General features: G+C 42.4%; 1 protein-coding gene and 1 pseudogene across 2 annotated transcripts in view; both read right to left on the reverse strand.

Moving 5' to 3' along the window:
* The window catches only part of LOC124555244 (tolloid-like protein 1), a 584842-nt gene that overhangs the window by 269450 nt on the left and 295250 nt on the right, over positions 1–20142 (reverse strand). For both annotated transcript variants that reach the window (XM_047129105.1, XM_047129104.1), the window contains exon 3: positions 2195–2401. In XM_047129105.1, the coding sequence (XP_046985061.1) occupies positions 2195–2401 (207 nt within the window). The remainder of the gene's footprint in view (positions 1–2194; positions 2402–20142) is intronic.
* LOC124557257 lies at positions 19177–19294 on the reverse strand (annotated as a pseudogene).

The raw sequence follows: 20142 nt of genomic DNA on the forward strand, positions 1-20142 counted from the left end.
TGTAAATATTTCCGGAACAAAAGCATATCACTGAAATGACATATTGTAGTCTATTCTTTAGACAGACATGTTGTTAATGTGTACTTAAAATTTTTATGACTTTAAGTAAGATAGTTAGTCACAGCATAGATTCCAAGTATAGACCTGCCAATAAAAATATAATTTACTGATATTCAAAAAAATTGTAATAAAGTCAATATGAGAACTAAAATGATTAATTGTTTGCCAGAATGTTCAACAAGAAACACTCCTGTTGTCCTATAATTGTCCTCGTACCACGTGTAAATTTTATGAAAATTGTAAGAATTTAACCAGTCGTTCAAACGCAAGTTTTAGAGCCACGTTTACTCGGCATTTTTTTCTGGTAAGAGCTCATAGCTCTTAAGGTACACGTTTTGGAGTCCATGTTTAATAGAATTTTTGCTTCGAATGCTCGTTTCTGTCATATTCCTCAATACTGATCTTTCCTCCTGGGACACCCTGTACATCACAAGGTCAGTACTGTTTTGTTTGTTCCTGTATTCCCCGAGATCGTCTTCCTCCAGTTTCTCCTCTCTTCTGTAAATCATTCGTGTCAGTATTTTGCAACCATGACGAATTAAATTGACTGTAATATTACTTATTGATTGATAATAATATGCACAACTGTCAGCATCTGCTCTCTTTGGTACTGGAATTATTACATTCTTCTTGAAGTCTGAGGGTATTTTTTCTGTTTTATACATCTCGGAATGGTTTTGTCATGGGTAGCTCTCCCAAGGCCTCCAGTAATTGAGAGGAACGTCTTCTACTGTAGGGCCCTGTTTCGCCTAAAGTCTTTGATGCTCTGTGAAATCCTTCTCGTAGTTTTATATCTCCCATCTGGTCTTCATTTACTTCTCCTTCCCATTCTATATACTTTTCTTCGCATTCTATAATATTGCTTTCAAGTTTATCTCATTCGTATAGCCATTCTATGTCTTCCTTCGACATTTCAGGTTTTCCTTCTTTGCTTAGTACTGGCTTGCAATCTGAGTTCTGAATACTGATACACCTGCTTGTCTTTTCTCCAAAGATCTCTTTAGTTTACTTATTGGCAGCAACTAATTTTCCTCTACTTATGCATGCCTCTATAGCATTGCATGTGTCCTGCTTAGAAATTTTGCGCTATCTGTCAGTCGCATTTGTAGACGTCTGTATTCCATTTTGTGTGTTTCATTTGTTGCCTTTTTTTAGTTTCTCATTTCGTCACTTAAATTAAATGTCTCAGATGTTATCAAAGCGTTTCTTCTAGGTGTTAGTCGATTTGTCTATTTTATCCTCTGCTGCCTTCACTACTTCATTTCCCAAAGTTACCCGTTGTTTGTCTGTCATACTCCTTCCCTCTGTTACAGTAAATCGCTGTCTAATACTTCCTTTGAAGCTCTCAACGTCTGGTTGTTCCAATTTATCATGGTATCATCTTCTTAATTAACTATTTTTTGTAAATTTTATAGTTTTAATGTAGTTTGTCTTTAGGGCTACTTACGTTGGTTCTAAAATCACCTCGTAGCAGGGAATGCCTTATGTAAATATACTACTCAGTTGTATTATTTTGTATTTTAGAAGAACTAGTTTTCAGTTTGCATGCAACCATTATGATTTGGTTATTTCGTTATTTCGAAACTGATCTTGAATGCGACCTAATGTTCCGTATCCAGTAACAGTGTAGTCGATGGGACAATACATAGCATCTTCCTTCCTCTCGTAGCTCACTTTTTGTGCAGCAACGAGTTACCTAGTACAGTCTGAATAATCTCACTATGCAAATTGCTTGAGATTTTTCGTCCATTGTCTGAATTACGTATATTCACTGTCCTTCAATATTGCTATTGTCTTCACTGCCCGTCCGTTCCAAATGGTAACCTTCTTATTATGTAATGAACATGCCACATTGCAGTTGTCGATCGAAATTGTCATACGCTCACAATCATCTGAAAAAGAAGGTATGCACTGCTTTACATGCGTAATCTGTCGAACAAACGATTACGCAGAATACGCAGTCAAGTTTAGAGTTGAAAAATGTGTGAATGCCTTTGTTCTTTATGATTTTTTCATTTGGAATAATTATTTTTATGCCAAGTTTGTCGGTTTATTCCGATTATAGCCCCTAATAGTATCAGTAATTATATTCGTAATAATAGGGACGTTAAGCGAAGCAGTGGCAACGACTCACCCGCAAGGACGTTCTGTGAAGACAATATAGTTGGGGTGATCCTGCGGCACGCGTTCCACGAACTTGATGCAGGTGAAGTTCTCCCAGTGGCGCATGGCTTGTTTGAAGAGCGCCTTGTGACCTCCGCTGAAGTTGCCGTCGATTTCGTACGGGATGACTCCCAAGTCCCAGACGCGCTCCTTGCGAGCCGTCGCCGCCCGGGTCACCCTGGAGCCACACAACGTAACTGTTTTATGCACTGACATCAATAAAAACAGTTCATGAGAAATTAGTTAATCTATCATGGAAATTAATGTGAATAAAATCTATCTTGCAAACTGAAAGTAAGATTTTGTTTGTCAACGAGTTCAATGACCCTTCGCCCAGTTCATTTGAGCTTCATGTACTAACTGGTCGGTACTTCCGAAATTTGGGGGAAGGGGGGGTGTTTGATGAATCTGCGGCTTGGATAAGAGTATAGAGACGCGAGGGCCAATATGAGTGCAATTTTTAGGCAACAATACATGCTCCTTGGAAGTCAGAAAACCTCTTCAGCTGTATGAGAATCCTTTTTATTGTGCTTACCGACCGGTTTCGTGGCATTATAATCACATCTTCTAGGAAATATCTAGATATAAAGACATCACCATTGTACTGACCCTCCAGCAAAAGCGTATAAACTTAATATAGCTCTAATAGAAGACACATATCTGATGTCATAAGATAAGCAGCACTGGAGATATATGAAAAAAACAAAACAAAATTCGCAGTCAGTTTGGAATGAAAACTAAACCGCTAAGAAGGCGATACATCGAAAATATACAAACTGCAAGTAGTAATCTTACCCCAGTTAATTGATAAGACTTACAAGAAAATGTAGTGCAACAAGTAACGAAGCTGCACAAACATTCTGTAATTAAAAAGCAAGTTACAATAGGAGTAAACAAAAACAGATCACCAACGGTTATAAGCTGACGACGTAACTGTCAACAAGTTCGACAGATAAATGGTGGAAACCAGTGATACATCCAACGCTAATAGTCACTACTCAAAAACCAGTATCTAGAAATAAAACAACAGTGCTGACCTTAGGAAGGATCTTTAGAAACAATGATCCGATTGAGGAAACTCACCATTATTCCAGAAATCGATCTCATGAGGATCAGAGGACGTCACTTTGACTTCTGTCAGCTAATTACTTTCGCGCCTTTAATATTAGACAGTCAGAGCGTAGGTCTAATATGCAGGAAAAAACTACCTAAGCCTAGCATTAAAGTAAGAGATATTAATTATTTCCGAAAGACATTTACCTCTGGCGTAAAAATGGTGTCATATTACATTATTTACGACACATATATACGTCTGACGTAATATGAAAATGACTTCAAGTTCCAAGTTAGCAGCACACACTCACAGTGCGTAATGTTCCACCTCTCTCTCTTGTTTCTCCAATCAGGGCCTAGTATTAAAATTCAGGAGCCAATTACAATTATCCGATCGACCTGGATCACTTATAAAAAAAAAAAAAGTACAATTCTCTCTTCTCCTCCAGCCAGGGCCTAGTATTACTGTTACAATGGAACCCATCAGGACTGTTCTCGAAAGTACACGAAACAAAATACGTCTAAGCATCTGAATTGCCATAACAAAAGTGTTGTCAACGATGTTTGCCTTAATGACTTCCAAAAACTGTTTATGGACTGGCTCACCAGTTACATTAGTAATTTTTTTTTCTTTATTGTTATTTCATTCCCCAAAATGGGGCAGGCTGGCAGTGGCACAATATGTCGCTCTTCAGCCAAGAGAGTTACAGAAAAACAAAGTGAAATGAGAAAATTACACATAACATAGAATGCTATAAATTGTTGAATAAGCAAGAAAAAAAGTAGATGAGTATAAATGGTTGATTTAAAAACAACATAGACGGGAGCCACACACACATGCAGAGAATGAGCACTGTCAGTCGACATGAAAAGAAAGAAAACCGCAGTGGGAACACAAATGAATGATGCTGGCGACACTGTTGGTGCTTGTGGAATGTAGCACTGCACACGGCACTGGAGCAACACTGACACCACAACGAAAACGTTAAAAATCACTGCACTGAATGGGACCTACCACAGGGTGAAGGGTAGGAGGGGATGAAGAAAACCTGGAGGGGGGAGGAGGGGGGTGGTGGAAGAGAGAAGGAAAGGAGCCAGAAGCCTGGGGGAGGCTATGAAAAGCTGGTCAGCAGGGGAAAAGGAGGAAGAAGAGATTGGGGAGAGGGAAGGAGAGAGGGAGCCCTGAGGAGGGGGGGAAGAAGGAGGGATTAGATCTGGTAGGAGGGGCAGATGGAAGGTGCGAGGACATCATCCGGGAGGGGGAGTTGGCGGAAGCCATCTTGGGCGAGGGTATGGAGTGTGTGGAGATGGAGACCAGGCGGGACACTGTCGTACAGGCTTAGCAGCAGGCTAGGGTGGGAGAGGATGGGGGAAACCAAAGGATGGGGGAGATCCAGTTTGTGGGAGACGTATAGGATCTGTATTCGTTCAAGGAACTGGAGGAGATGTGGGAAGGAAATAAGATCATAAAGGATCCGAATGGGGGACGGGAGACCGAAGCAATATGTGAGGCGGAGTGCATGGTGCTCAAGGATTTGGAGAGATTTGTAGTAGGTGGGAGGGGCGGGGATCCAAGCGGTATGGGAACAACATAGGATGGGGCAGATGAGGGACTTATAGGTATGTAGGATAGTGGAAGGGTATAATCCCCATGTTCGACCAGAGAGGAGTTTGAGGAGACGGAGACGGTTACGTGCCTTGACTTGGACTGTGAGGAGATGGGGCTCCAGGAAAGACGGCGTTCGAGGGTGATGCCAAGGTACTTGATCGTGGGAGTGAGGGCAATGGAGCGGCCATAGATGGTGAGGTAGAAATGCAGGAGGCGGAAGGAGGGGGTGGTGCAGCCTACGATGATTGCCTGGGTCTTGGAGGGATTGACCTTAAGGAGCCATTGGTTGCAACATGCGGTGAACAGGTCAAGGTGGGACTGGAGGAGACGCTGGGAACGTTGGAGGGAAGGGGCGAGAGCAAGGAAGGCGGTGGTACATTAGTAAATTTCAATCGAATCTATATATCATTGACTATGCAATATTGGAACGAGGGGATGACATATTTCTCTGTAAATAATTAAAAGCGGAATTTGCTATTAAATTATATAACAAATTAGGAATATTTAGTTTTTGAACATGTGATTTATCTTAAATACTCTTCCGAAAACGCTGGAAACGCGAAATAAAAATAGCACGCTGTCACCAACAGAGCACTCAACTGTTAAAAGTGATGCAAGTTCGATCTCTGTAAGCCAAGCTCTTTTCACTGACACCACCAGCTGTCTGTACTAGAAGCATATGATCGAAGTTCATTCAATGAACCACACTTGGTTTAAGACACACAAGAGCCTTATATTTATTATTTTTCATATATATGATATAAAAATGTTCTAAGAGTCTACAAAAATCGGCAACACGAAAGTGGGATGTTTACATTGCTTTTCTGGAACCAAGTTGAGGTTAAGTACAAGAAAAGACATGTAAGGCTAAAATTAATTACTTTACCTCATTTATGTTGTCCCAGTATTCTAAAATGCATCATAAAATGTAATCTACATCTACATACATACTCTGCAAGCCATCATATGGTTGAAATAGCACCTAAATACACGAACTGTGTTCAAACTGTGCAAAATGTTCAGTGTTTATGTGGGTTATTGCAATGTTTATATCAGTTATTGTCTACATGTATCTGTCATTATTATGAACTCTAAAGTATGTCATGGTGAAGGGGAGAGTGAACAGAATGTATCACTAGAAAAATGTAATCGATAAAAGTTATTGCAAAAAATAATTGGGACCTAGTTAAGGGTAAGTACAAGAACAACTTTGTATGGCTCAAAATATTTGCTTTGCCTCAGATATCATGTCACAATATCCTAAAATACACCATAAAATCTAATTTTTACGTTACATTAATATATAAATACGTAAATCATATTCAGTCTGATAATGCGTGTACCATAATCACCTGATGTTGTTTCCTTTGAGCACCAGTTTAGGAGAGAAGGGCAAAGATAACGCACCAAAAGAAAAAAAACCATAAACGACTGTTAATGAAAATTAAAACCACGGCTGCATTTAGAACCATGGCTTCCTAAAATAAAACCTGTAATGAACTACTGATAAGTACCATCACCACACCATTTTTAGGGAAGGGAGGAAAAAGGTGTTCGATTCTAGGAAGGAATAAGTTGCCTTAAATTGCAGAGCGACGTGGACTGTTAGTAAACACACACTCATAAGAGAGGGATAACCAAAGATGGTGACGACGAGAGACGTGACACCTTGAGAGACAATGTCAGAGACGGTATCTCCAACATAAATAAAATTAGTTGTCATGTGATGTGAGATTTACTACACTTTTCAAGCAGAATAAAGCTTGAAAAATCAAATATTTCAGTATGTAAGGTTTTTGTGCTACCTATTAAAATGCACATAGCTCGCATGCTTATCGTAATATATGCAAGATCTCTTCGAAATCTGGAACAAAATAAAAGCTGCATCATTGCAAGCACAGTACTGCTTCACATTAAATATTGCCGTACCTAAAACGTCTCTATTACTTATTAAAATACTTAGAGCTCACTTATTGACACCACTGATAAAAATCTTTTAGGTTATGCAGCACTGTTAAGCGTTACGTAAGTGTGTTACACCCAAGTCTACTATTATGAAAAAACGCATAACATTCTTTTAATAATAGCGATTTATTTTCCACAGTTAACAAAGTACAAAAATGTATACATTAACAAACCATTTTACTTGTCAAAACCATTCGGTGCTACTGAATTTATTGCGACAAATGCTCTTACTGCCCACTTAATTTTTTCCTCTATCTTTAGATAATAATCGATGCTTCTGAAAGTTTCTGGTCAACAGATAGTATTTCATTATCCTGTGAATCATTACACCTGCTTTCAAATCTAATAAGAATATTAATTTCTCTGACAGTTCATTTGGGTTGATACCTGCTAACGATTTGTTGGAGACTGTCTTCCAGTTGTAAGGATATCATCCTTTTCTTCTTCATCATAATCTTCATCGTCGTAATAATCCTATTCATCTTATACACCGTCAGTTTTCATAAAAACATCGCTTTTATTGTCTACGTACGTCTCCTTTCTACATAGCTGTGTCAATATATGAGAAGTAGGTTGAACTGCATGCTTGTTGAATTGCATCTTCTTCTTGTCCCTTGACAAAGCCTGGCGAGATTTCTTTAGGCACAGCTGGATTTGCGTTCTCTTCCATGCTTATGTGTATGTCATCACCATCTCTCAATTGTGATCCACCAGTTATATCTAATGCAACCTTAACGATAACAATATATTTATAACCTATATTGAGATTTACTTGTCTGCAGGGAAGATAGCTCTGCTTATGAACATTGGTAGCATTGCGAATTATACCATAATGCTTAAGATCTTGTATTGTGTGTATCTTTCCAGAAGATTTAATTTTGAACAATAGATTTCCAGGTGTTTCGCGTTGTGAATTACTAAATCAACTCAATCGACATGTGTCTCTTTCCAGAAGATTTAATTTTGAACAACAGATTCCCAGGTGTTTCGCGTTGTGAATTACTACATCAACTCCATCGACATCTACTCGTGACTCGCCAGTCATTCAGACTCTTGATGTTGGTCCAAAACTAATGCTGTATACAGTAACACGTGTTTTGTCTGTTGGTTCAACAAAAAAAAAAATATTGCCAGTGGACCTTCTATCTCCTCTTCGCCTCCATCACCATCGTATTCATCTTCTTCTGCTTTCATAAATGCAATGTTTTTAGTATCTTCGTCTGTCTTCTTTCGGAATAGTTGCTCCAATCTCTGAGAAGCGGATTAAAGTGCACGCTTCTGGTTGAAACACATCTTCCATTCTTCTACCAAAACCGGACGAGATTTTCTAGGCACGGCTGCATTAATATCTGAAACGGAGAATAAGTTCTAGTTAAATCTGTGTTAAGTAGTGGAAAGAGAATGTATAGAAATTGTTATATTACATTTCCGCTCACTAAGTCTGATGGAAAGTTGATTTCTTAAATACACTGTAGCTTCGTGTGCTTTAATATTGAGTACACATTTTCTTCGTAAGCTGGCATCTGATTAATTTCCTCTCCTTAACCTGATTGTTTATGTGCTAAAAGTTATCTGAAAATTTTCAGCGACCTTCGTAATCGATTAACGTTCAAAAACAGATGGTTTTGCTGTTTTAATATCTTTTGCAGTCCACCTTCTACCCAACTGAAACATGATGATGGATAATATTAGTTTGTAGGATGATTGCCGGGTGGTTTTATTCAGGAACTGTGTGATAGGAAGATGCGTTTGTCTTGTGTTCCGATTCTTTTTGACCCCTTAATCTGCTTTTTAGAATGAAAAGGGTATTTTAAAATTTTCAGCGACCCTTCTAAAGCGAAAACCTTTGACAACAGCTTGTTTTGTCATTTTTAAATCTTCGGCAGTTCATTTTGAACCCGTATGAAACATACAAATGGATTCCACTGGGTCAATAATGGGTAATGAATAATCATGCTCCGTGATCAAAGATGGTCACTGATGAAAGACGGGCAGTGATCATAGATGACCAGTGATTAGAGATTACCGTTGATAGAAGATGATTAGGGACAAACGATGATCAGAGATCAAAGATGGTTAGTGGTCAGTTCTCAACAATGGTCAGTGGTTAGTGATGGTTAGTGATATTGGTGATCAGTGATGGTCAGTTTACAGGATGACAGCTGTTATCCCGTGTGTTTAAAATCCTTAATAAACAAATATGTGACCCAAGACTTAACTTGATGTTATGTAAGCAGTAGTATCCAGCAATTAATTGTGATCTGTGATAACACTGTTACTCGCTTGACGTTGAAACAACAGCTGACAAAGATAGTTAACACTATGCCCCTTAAATACAGAAGACCGATATGGTTACCATCACGAATAACAAGATGGAAAACAGTGTTTCCCAAAACACTACTAGTGTAATTATCTTTCTTCATGCCGTAACACATGTCTCTGTAGTATTTCGTGTAATAAATGTAAATGTTTTTATCTCGTTTGCTCTGATTAATTTTTAATGTAGCACACCCTCTGTAAGAACTTGATCTAGTGGAGATAGTGTGAGGGCACACATGCTATCTTGGCAACTGGTGAAGATAAGAGTTTCCAGAGCGGAATCTTTCAACACTGCCTTAGACAGTGAATACTACTTCCACATCTGTTTCATCATAATCATCTCTCTGATTTATACACCACATTAAAATTTCCTGAGAGAGGGAATATACGCGGTCCAGTCACACTAATGTGGCCACCGCCTATGTTCGACGTCAACGTACACTAACCACTCACAGCACAAGCAGTGGAGGGAGGACACATAAAGCCGGCCGGGGGGGGGGGGGGGGGGGGGGACTGGTGGCACTGAAAACAGTGCAGTGACTGCAATAATGATAATGCACAAATGGAACGATTTATATAATGTCCCAGGGGAACGATAATTGTCTTTCGGGACAAGGGTGAAGATCTCCAAAGCGGATAAGTTTAAAATATACTGTGCGTGACAAAACAGCGCTGTCCAAGACCGACGCCGAGGCAACTGTTGTGCACCATGGGCCATAGATGACATGGGTGAACGACGGCTGCTGAAATGAGTACGGCCAAATAGACGCGCAACTATTGATCAACTGACCGCCCAGTTGAACCAAAGGGCTCCCAACAGTATCTGTTAAACGACTGTACAGCGAACATTGTTGCACTGCTTCATTAGCCATGCTGATTTCTGTTCAACGGCGACAAAGGCTGGAATTTACACGCCAGTATTGCAACTGGACGTCCACGCAGTGGCGACAGTTGACCTTTTGAGATGAATCACGTTTTATGCTCCGTCGAACAGATGGCCGTTGGCGTGTACCGGGTGAAACGTCTAGAAGCAAACACCCTGCAGTAATCGTCGTAAGCATTATGGTCTGGGGAATGTTTTCGTGGCATTTCCTGGGTAATCTCGCCATTGTGGAAAACACAACGGATCCACATGAGTTTGCATATATGTTTGGGGACCATGTCCACCCCCACATGCAGTTTTGCCTCTGCAGGATGGCATCCACCAGCAGGACAATGCAACGTGTCACACAGCTTGCAGTGTTCGTGTGTGGTTTGAAGAGAACCAGGATGAGTTTACCGTACTCCCCTTGTCACCAAACTCCCAGGTTAAAGCCCAATCGAGACTCTGTGGGACCATTTCGATCCGACTGCATGCACCAAGAATTCTCAACAGAGAATCCTAGCGCAGCCGGCCACGGCACTCAAGTCGACATCCCTGTCGGTACCTTCCAGCCCCTCATTGGCTCTTGCTGCATGTCTCGCAGCGGTTCGCGCTGCAAAAGGTGGTCATTCAGGCTTCTGACAAGTGCTCAGATTAATGTGACTGGACAGGTAAATTTCCCTCCAATTATTGACTTGATAAGTCTCAACTTGCTTTTACTTGTAGGAAGAAGACTAAAATTGTTTAGACAACATCATGTTAAGACTTGCCAACGTCTGCCCATTGACGCAGTCTCCAAGCATGTTTTATTTCGCTGAGTATTGGGAAATTCTTACGTGTACCTGAATACAGAATGCTGTTTTCATCCTCCCATAGTGCAGTTCAACACTTCAACACATGATGTGGGAGATATCCACACCTAGAACAGAAATAAGAGTGCATGCATCGCCTGAACTAACACAATCGTGCAGTTCAAACGCATCATGTGTCAAACATAAGGCTAGCTCACCTTCAATACACGACATAAGAGGCAATACTAGTGTCTTATAGAGATTCGTCATTAGCTATTAGGCAGCGTCCAGACAAACTCTGTGAAGACGGATTCCATTATACTGATAACAAAGATCAAACCGTGTGTTTCTGTTGCAATGGAAACTTGAAATGTTGGGAAAGATCGGGCCATCCATGGGTTGAACACGCACTGTGGTTTCCCAAGTGTTTGTGTTTCTTGTGAAAGGTAACGATTTGGTAGATACTGCTTATCAGCACAGAGACGTGATAATTGCAGCAAATGATTCAGCTAATATGGAGCTTCATCGAAATCTTCAGAAATCTGTAACAATTTTTAACCCGAAAGCATCAAGTGTTTCTTCATCTGAACACCAAGCGAGTGCGACGACTTTTGACAACGCTCGCCTATGTAAAATTTGTTTCCAAGAAGAGATGGCAGTGTTATTCTTCCCGTGCCGACGCATCGCTGTCAGCGTTAAATGTACACCTTCCCTGACCTCGGGTACTGAGAGTCAGAATTCTGTTTTAGCTACAGCATGAGCGTATTTGTTGTAACAAATTCAGCACCACTAACTGTTTTGACATATAAATGGATTGTTTATATATACATTTTTGTTCTTTGTCAACCGTGAAAAATAAATCACTATTTTTTTGATTTGCAGCCCCTTGTATTGGCCGTGCTTGTAGTTAAAATTGTTTTGGATGTGAGGTCCGCCAGTTATGCAAAACACCGTTTTTCTCAGTATCCAAACATGTTTCGGCATCACTGTGCCATCATCTATGGGTTTTAGTTTTTATTTATTCTGTAATGTAAACATTTTTTAAAATGATTATAAAATTATTTGCATTTTTAGTTCAAACGACAGATCATTTCTTTTTGTAAATACCTTTACATTGGATGTGCATGAATTTTCTGGATCACTTTTGTTTTAATTACTACAGGTAGCCGGCCGGTGTGGCCGTGCGGTTAAAGGCGCTTCAGTCCGGAACCGCGTGACCGCTGCGGTCGCAGGTTCGAATCCTGCCTCGGGCATGGATGTGTGTGATGTCCTTAGGTTAGTTAGGTTTAATTAGTTCTAAGTTCTAGGCGACTGATGACCTCAGAAGTTGAGTCGCATAGTGCTCAGAGCCATTTGAACCATTTGAACTACAGGTAGCTTGCAATCTGTAACCAAAGGATGTTGATGTGAAAGTTTTTTGTTGGGAGTTAATCTATCTTCTAGAATGTAATTTAGTTTTTCGCGATGTTTTCGCAAATTACATTCTGGAAGATCTATATCTATGATATATCTATATCTATGAGATAGGGCTCATATGAAGAATTCAGTCTGTCAACGATGGTTGTCCTTGGAGTCACCACACATGTGTTCGTCTGTCTTGATGCTGTGCACAAACCCGGTACACGTTTGAAAAATCACATGGTGCCACCCTTGTGCTCACGTCGTCGTTAGACTCAGCACTGTCGGCTTACCACCCTCCACTTCTACGTAAAGGGAAGCCGCAATAAGGGTTGCGGAGCTGATAGTCCGTGATAATCCAGACGTCATCGAACTGTCTAAACAAATTCATTTCGCAATTGAACGTACGTGAGACTATTGTACGACTCTACGCGCTCGTTCAAACAATACACTAGGTGACAAAAGTCATGGGACTCCTCCTAATATTGTCAGACCTCCTTTTGCCCGGCAAAGAGCAGCAATTTTTCGTGACATGTGCTCAACAAGTCGTTGGAAGTCCCCTGTAGAAATACTGAACCACACTGCCTCTATAGCCGTCCACAACTGTGAAAGTGTTGCCGGTGCACGATTTTGTGCGCGAACTGACCTCTCGATTATGTGCCATAAACGTTCGATGGGGCTGATGTCGGGCAATCTGGGTGGCCAAATCATTCGCTCGAATTATCCAGAATGTTCTTGGAAACAATCATGATCAATTGTGGCCAGGTGACATGGCGCATTGTTATCCATAAAAATTTCATCGTTGGTGGGACCATGAAGTCGACGAATGGCTGCAAAAGGTCTCCAAGTAGATGAGCATAACTATTTTTCAGTCAATGAACGGTTCACTTGCACCAGAGGACCGAGTCCATTACATGTAAACACAGTCCACACCATTTATGGAACCACCACAAGCTTTGCACAGTGCCTTGTTGACAACTTGGGTCTATGGCTTCGTGGGCTCTGCGCCACACTTGAACCCTACCATCAGCTCTTACCAACTGAAATCGGGACTCATCTGACTATGCTACTGGTTTCGTCTAAGGTCCATCCGATCTGGCTGCTTCGTGATGGCTGGGTATTGTGTGCTGTCCTTAGGTTAGTTAGGTTTAAGTAGTTCTAAGTCCTAGGGGACTTATGACCACAGCAGTTGAGTCCCATAGTGCTCAGAGCCATTTGAACCATACTACTGACATCTGTATACGTGCATATCGCTATCACATGACTTTAGTCACTTCTATGTACGTCCGCTCAGGCGCTAGTCGCGTGGGAATGTTGAGATATTGTATGACGTGGAGTATGGCCCTCGTAAAAGCATCGATTCCACATTCGCATGACAGTCGTGGGATATCGACCAACGAAAGCACAAATATTGCAGAACAATAACCGCAATTTCGATAGATCGTTCTCTGTCGAATTCCGGCCCGTAAGGCAGACGTTTTTCCATCTTACACGAGGCAGAACACGATCTTCTTACAAACAGACAACATTCATGTGCGATTTCTGAGTGAGTAATCTGCAGACAACTGTTGCTCTATATACATAACATAGATAACGGTACACGTAGCTATGCTGTGTGGATGCACTGAAAGGTTAATTTGCATAACGAAGCATGTAGTACACTTCATGCCATTCTGACGTCTGTTGCGTGTTGCATTCATAGTGTTGCAATTTCAATGGATAGCGGTGTGTATATAATTGATCAAAATGCTCGGATCTGGGAAAATTATTTGCTACATTGTGAGATTGCGGCTCGTGCAGAAAATGGTTCCTCGATAGTGACGTTTCTATTGAGCAAGTGAATGGAAATTATAGTGACAAAAGAATTCTAAAACACGCAACGTGCCATAATATGGGATGGCCACCATCTTGTTCACATGGCAGTAACAAATTGTACAGATTTGTCTACATTGATGATCTGAGTCAAGAGCGCTGTTAACATTTGTTCCTACCTAAGCACACGGTTCGATGTCTTCAGTTTTGGACTGGATTTGTGCCAGGCAAACCATTGTTTCGGCTTTCACAGCCAAGGAATCACAAATGGCGTATTCTGCAAGGACGTGAAAGCTGTCAGTGACGTGATGATTGCCGAAATGGAGTTTTTTCGCGCAAGCCGTACTTACCTTTTGTGTGTGATAATCTAATACGTATTAGACGCTGTCATAATGAACACAGCCTGATACCTTGCACTGTTGAGCTACAAGTAAGAGGAATGACGGTTTAGGACGCTATTGGATAAAAAATGCAATCGTCTCATCCATGCACTGAGCGCTGCCTTATTCTGCGTTTCCGCAGTACTATGCGCAGCTACATTAGCGAGAAATGTGCAAATTTTCTTCGAAGAACTACATGTACAGCTGTTATCCAGTACGCATTTCTAACACGCCTGAGCCGTGCTCCGGCTCGCGTTTGTCCCGTTGACAGGTTGACGTCGTGTATTCGGATTGTGACCTCTCGTTTTCTTAGTGTGCTCACTGGTGCCACTACGTTTGCTTGCTTTGTCTGTCCGTGAGTGGCAGCAGCGGCGTTTATCGATAGCGAGTACTGTGGTACTATCTTTGGAGCGACCTCAAGTATTTCCTGCTCGTCGTGTGTCGGAGCTCAGTTGGGGGGACGGAGCAGCAGTGAAGTCTGCACAGCCAGTACTCGCCAGACCGCTGGCGCCATACATGCACTGCCCGACGGAAGGACGTGGTCGTGAGAGTGCACGACCACGTCAAGGATCGGGTTCAGCGAGTTTAAGCTGAATTGATCGTTATATTCCAGTAATGCAACCTTCACTGGTGTGTGTGTGTGTGTGTGTGTGTGTGTGTGTGTGTGTGTGTGTGTGTGTGTGTGTGTGTGTGTCTCCGTCCGTCGAAGTGACCTCATTGCAATAAGTTGTCAGTCGACGATTTATGCTGGGATCCTTCAGTGCCTGACTTGAGCGGGAACGACCGTTGGTTGGTCGCTCGGTCAGTCGTCTCAGCGGACGACGTGTATTTGATTTTCCGACCTCTTCTGTGTTTGTGTCTACTTGTAATTCGACCTGTTGCTCCACAGTGACTGGTTTTAATATTGTCTGAGTTGTTTGTAGAATTGTTTTCGGGTATCCGTGCATATCTTGTGTGGTTTGAATGAGCTGTCTGCGAACTGGATTAAGCAGTTGGTTAGGACGGGCGGAAGTGAGGTCTGCACAACACCGCTACTCGGCACCACCGCTGCCGACACACGTGCACTGCTCGATCGAAGGATGTGGTCGCCATGGAGGGCGACCACATCGGGGATCGGATTCACCTAGATCAGTTTGAATGGATCGTTAAATCCGAGTAGCGATATTTCCACCATTGTGTGTGTGTCCGTCCGTCGAAGTGACCTCATGCCATCAAGCTGTCAGTTGGCAGTTTTGTACTCCGACGTTTCACTTGCGTGACTTGATTGGCAACGACTGATGGTTGGTCGTTCGGTCGGTTGTCTCAGTGGTCTTAACCCTGTTGATGGAGCCAACCTGAGTACCTAAATGCTTGTCATTTGACGATGCTAATGTTATTCTACCGTGGTTTTGGTTATCGCATCTTAGGTGGATTTTGCGAGTGTGTTGGTTCGCGTTTAAGCCGTTCCTAATTTGAGTTGCCATCCGTTAAGTGAGCATAACTCTTGGCTGCCTGTCTCACCACTTAGGAAAATGGTTCAAATGCCTCTGAGCACTATGAGACTGCCGGCCGAAGTGGCCGTGCGGTTAAAGGCGCTGCAGTCTGGAACCGCAAGACCGCTACGGTCGCACGTTCGAATCCTGCCTCGGGCATGGTTGTTTGTGATGTCCTTAGGTTAGTTAGGTTTAACTAGTTCTAAGTTCTAGGGGACTAATGACCTCAGCAGTTGAGTCCCATAGTGCTCAGAGCCATTTGAACCATTTGAACCACTATGAGACTTAACATCTGAGGTCATCAGTCCCCTAGAACTTAGAACTACTTAAACCTAACTAAACTAAGGACATCACACACATCCATGCCCAAGGCAGGATTCGAACCTGCGACCGTAGCGGTCGCGCGGTTCCAGACTGAAGCGCCTAGAACCGCTCGGCCACTCCGGCCGGCACCGCTTAGGCAGCTGTAGGGACTTTTCTCAGGTCTATCCTTGGAGCACTGTCTGTGGATCACGCCCTTTGGTTTGATTGTGTCAATTGTTTAGAAATAAGATTTTGTTTAAATTATTCCTATTGCTCGTGGCCTCCATCCGACAAACAATTTGAATTCTTTCTTAATACGGCCTTCAGCCACCAGTGTAGCTTGCGTTACAACCATTTTTTTAATGATTGTTTTAAAAATTATCTTGGTATTTTCAACGTGTAATTGTCATCCTCATTTGTAATTCAGGCCTTCAGCCGTTAATTGTTCTGAAGTATTGCTTGTGGCCTTCAGCCGACAAATAATTTTGAATTCTTTCGTAATAAGGCCTTCAGCCGTCAGTGTATCTTGTGTTACCGTCAACTTTTTTCAAAATTATTCTTTTTTCAAAATTAATTCCTTAAGTAAAGTGTACGTGTTTATTGTGCAACCAACGGTAACTGATTAGGCCCCGACCACACCTTTTCCTGCCTGCCCTAAGTCCCACATCTCAACGTCACTAATCTAATGCATGCGGTACATTTACATCTATATCTATACTCCGCAATTCACCTTATGGGGTGTGGCGGAGGGTACTGTATGTACCACTGTCACTTCACTCCCTCTCCTTTTCCAGTCGCGAAGAGTTCGTGGCAATAACGCTTGCCGGTAAGCCTCTACGTGACCTGGTATCTCTAATTTTATCTTCATGGCCCCTCCGCAAGATATATGTAGGAGGAAGCAATATCTCTGTTAACTCGTCTAGTAACGTACGACCTCGGAACTTTAACAATAAACCACTCTGTGATGCAGAACGCCTCTTTTGCAGTGTCTGCTATTTGAATTGGTTGATCATCTCTGTAACGCTTTCGTGCCTCCTAAATTAATCTGCAACGAAACGTGCTCCTCTTCTTTCGATCTTCTCTATTTCCTCTGTCAGGCCTATCTGGCACGGGTCTCATTCTGATGAGCAATATTCAAGTATCGGTCGAATGAGTGTTTTGTAAGCCACTTCCTATGTTGATGAATTACATTTCCCGAGTATTCCTCCAATGAATCTCATTTTAGCATCAGCCTTACTGGCTTTTATGTGGTCGTTCCAATTCAGATTCCTCCACACGCATAGCCGGCCGAAGTGGCCGTGCGGTTAAAGGCGCTTCAGTCTGGAACCGCAAGACCACTACGGTCGCAGGTTCGAATCCTGCCTCGGGCATGGATGTTTGTGATGTCCTTAGGTCAGTTAGGTTTAACTAGTTCTAAGTTCTAGGGGACTAATGACCTCAGCAGTTGAGTCCCATAGTGCTCAGAGCCATTTGAACCATTTTGAACTTCCACACGCATACTCCTAGATATTTTATGGAAGTAACTGCTTTCAGTGATTGTCCTGAAATGTTTTAATCATATAACAAGTGGTCTTTCTATCTTTGTATTCGCAATATGTTACAATTGTTTATGATGAGGGTCAACTGCCACTCCGCCCCATGCATCGACCATCTGCAGGTCTTTCTGCATTTCGCTATAGTTTTCTAGCGCCGCGACTTCTCTGTGTACAACAGCATAATCCGCGAAAAGCCTCACGGAACTTCCGACGTTATCTACTAGGTCATTATATATATATATATATATATATATATATATATATATATATATATATATAGTGAAAAGTAATGCTCCTATAATACTCCCCTGAGTCACACCCAAGGTTCCTTACATGTCTGGGGACTTCTCTCGGTTCAGAATCACATGCTGCATTCTGTTTACTAGAAACTCTTCAGTTCAGTCACACAGCAGGTCTGATATTGCGTATGCTCGTATTGAAATGTATTGAATGCTTCCCGGAAGTCAAGGAACACAGCTTCCACTTGGGTGCCTGTACCTACTGCTTTCTGGGTCTCGTAGGCAAACAGAGCGTGCTGGGTTTCTCGAGACCATTGTTTTCGTAGCCCAGAATTGTCATAATACGAGAGGATAAAGAATGTTCCAAAATTCTAGAACTGACGGACGTCAGAGATATAGACCTATAGCTTTGTGTGTGTTCGACGACCATTCTTGAAAACGGGAATGACCTGTGCTTTTTTCCAGTCACAGTCGGTTTGCAGCTTGTCCGTTACGATCCACTAGCAACCGCTGTTGATGCTGTATAGACAGAAATAGAAGCCCCAGGAATTTTCCAGACTATCTGTGACTCCATGGTTAATAGGGTCTGATTGCAGCTCGTGATGATCCACATCGTAATGAACTCTCGAAGTCATAGATCGTGTACAGTTCTGTAATCCTAATCGTTTCTGCATTCTCGTGGATCTAAGCTGGGATACGAAGTTCATTTGAGTCACATACACTTTTGTACAAAGCTAGATGGCACAATGAAGGAACAGGGACTTCGTTAAAACAAGGATGTGGTGGGATATCATTCAGTGTTCTCCATACTATATAGGTCATGGTATAGAGTCTTCGCACAAGTATATAAAGAAACATTTTATGTTTTTACAAAAAAATAAAAATAAATAAAAATAAAAAAGTAAAAATAAAAACAGATTTTCCCACGTTGTTTGTTGGGTTACAGTCAGGTTCTCAGCTGCCTACGTTATTCCACTGTTGTTTTCAAAGACAATCATTAAGAAGCATTAAATAGTAAATAAAAAAGCACTCCGTCTTCAGGCCACAAGTGGCCCATCGGGACCATCCGACCGCCGTGTCATTCTCATCTGAGGATGCGGATACGAGGGGCGTGTGGTCAGCTCACCGCACTCCCGGTCGTTATGACCGGAGCCGCTACTATTCGGTCGAGTAGCTCCTCAGTTGGCATCACGGGGCTGAGTGCACCCCGATAAATGTCAACAGCGCATGGCGGCCTGGACGGTCACCCATCCAAGTTCCGGCCACGCCCGACAGCGCTTAACGTCGGTGATCTGACGGGAACCGGTGTATCCACTGTGGCAAGGCCGTTGCCAAATAGTAAATACACACATCAAAATAGTTTTGCATCACCTCGGCTCCGAGAGTTCCGGAACCTGCACAGAAAATTGGAACAGAGATCAACATAAACATCACTTCCGCCCTTTTTATTGCTCATTAAAACCACACATTGCATGTTGTACCACCATACACCGAGACCTTAAGAGGTGGTGGTCCAGATTGCTTTACACACCGGTACCTCTAATACCCAGTACCACGTCCTCTTGCATTGATGCATGCCTGTATTCGTCGTGGCATACTATCCACAAGTTCACCAAGGCTCTGTTGATCCAGATTGTCCCACTTCTCAACGGCGATTCGGCGTAGATCCCTCAGAGTGGTTGGTGGGTCACGTAGTCCATGAACAGCCCTTTTCAATCTATCCCAGGCAAGTCTGGAGAACATGCTTGCCAATCTAGTCGAGCGATGTCGTTATCCTGAAGGAAGTCATTCACAAAATGTGCACGATGGAGGTGCGAATTGTCGTCCATGAAGACGAATGCCTCGCCAATACGCTGCCGATATGGTTGCACTATCGATCTGGGGATGGCATGCACGTATCGTTCTGCTGTTACGGCGCCTTCCATGACCACCAGCGGCGTACGCCGGCCCCACATAACAACACCCCAAAACAGCAGGGAACCTCCACCTTGCTGCACTCGTTGGACAGTGTGTCTAAGGCGTTCAGTCTGACCAGGTTGCCTCCAAACACGTCTCCGACGATTGTCTCTCTGTAGGCATATGCGACACATAGGTGAAGAGAACGTGATGTCAATCCTGAGCAGTCCATTCGGCATTGCGCACAGTTTGAGTCGTAACACGACGTCCTGTGGCTGCACGAAA

Source organism: Schistocerca americana, chromosome X (genome assembly GCF_021461395.2).
Source record: "Schistocerca americana isolate TAMUIC-IGC-003095 chromosome X, iqSchAmer2.1, whole genome shotgun sequence".
In the NCBI taxonomy this organism is placed as follows: domain Eukaryota; kingdom Metazoa; phylum Arthropoda; class Insecta; order Orthoptera; family Acrididae; genus Schistocerca; species Schistocerca americana.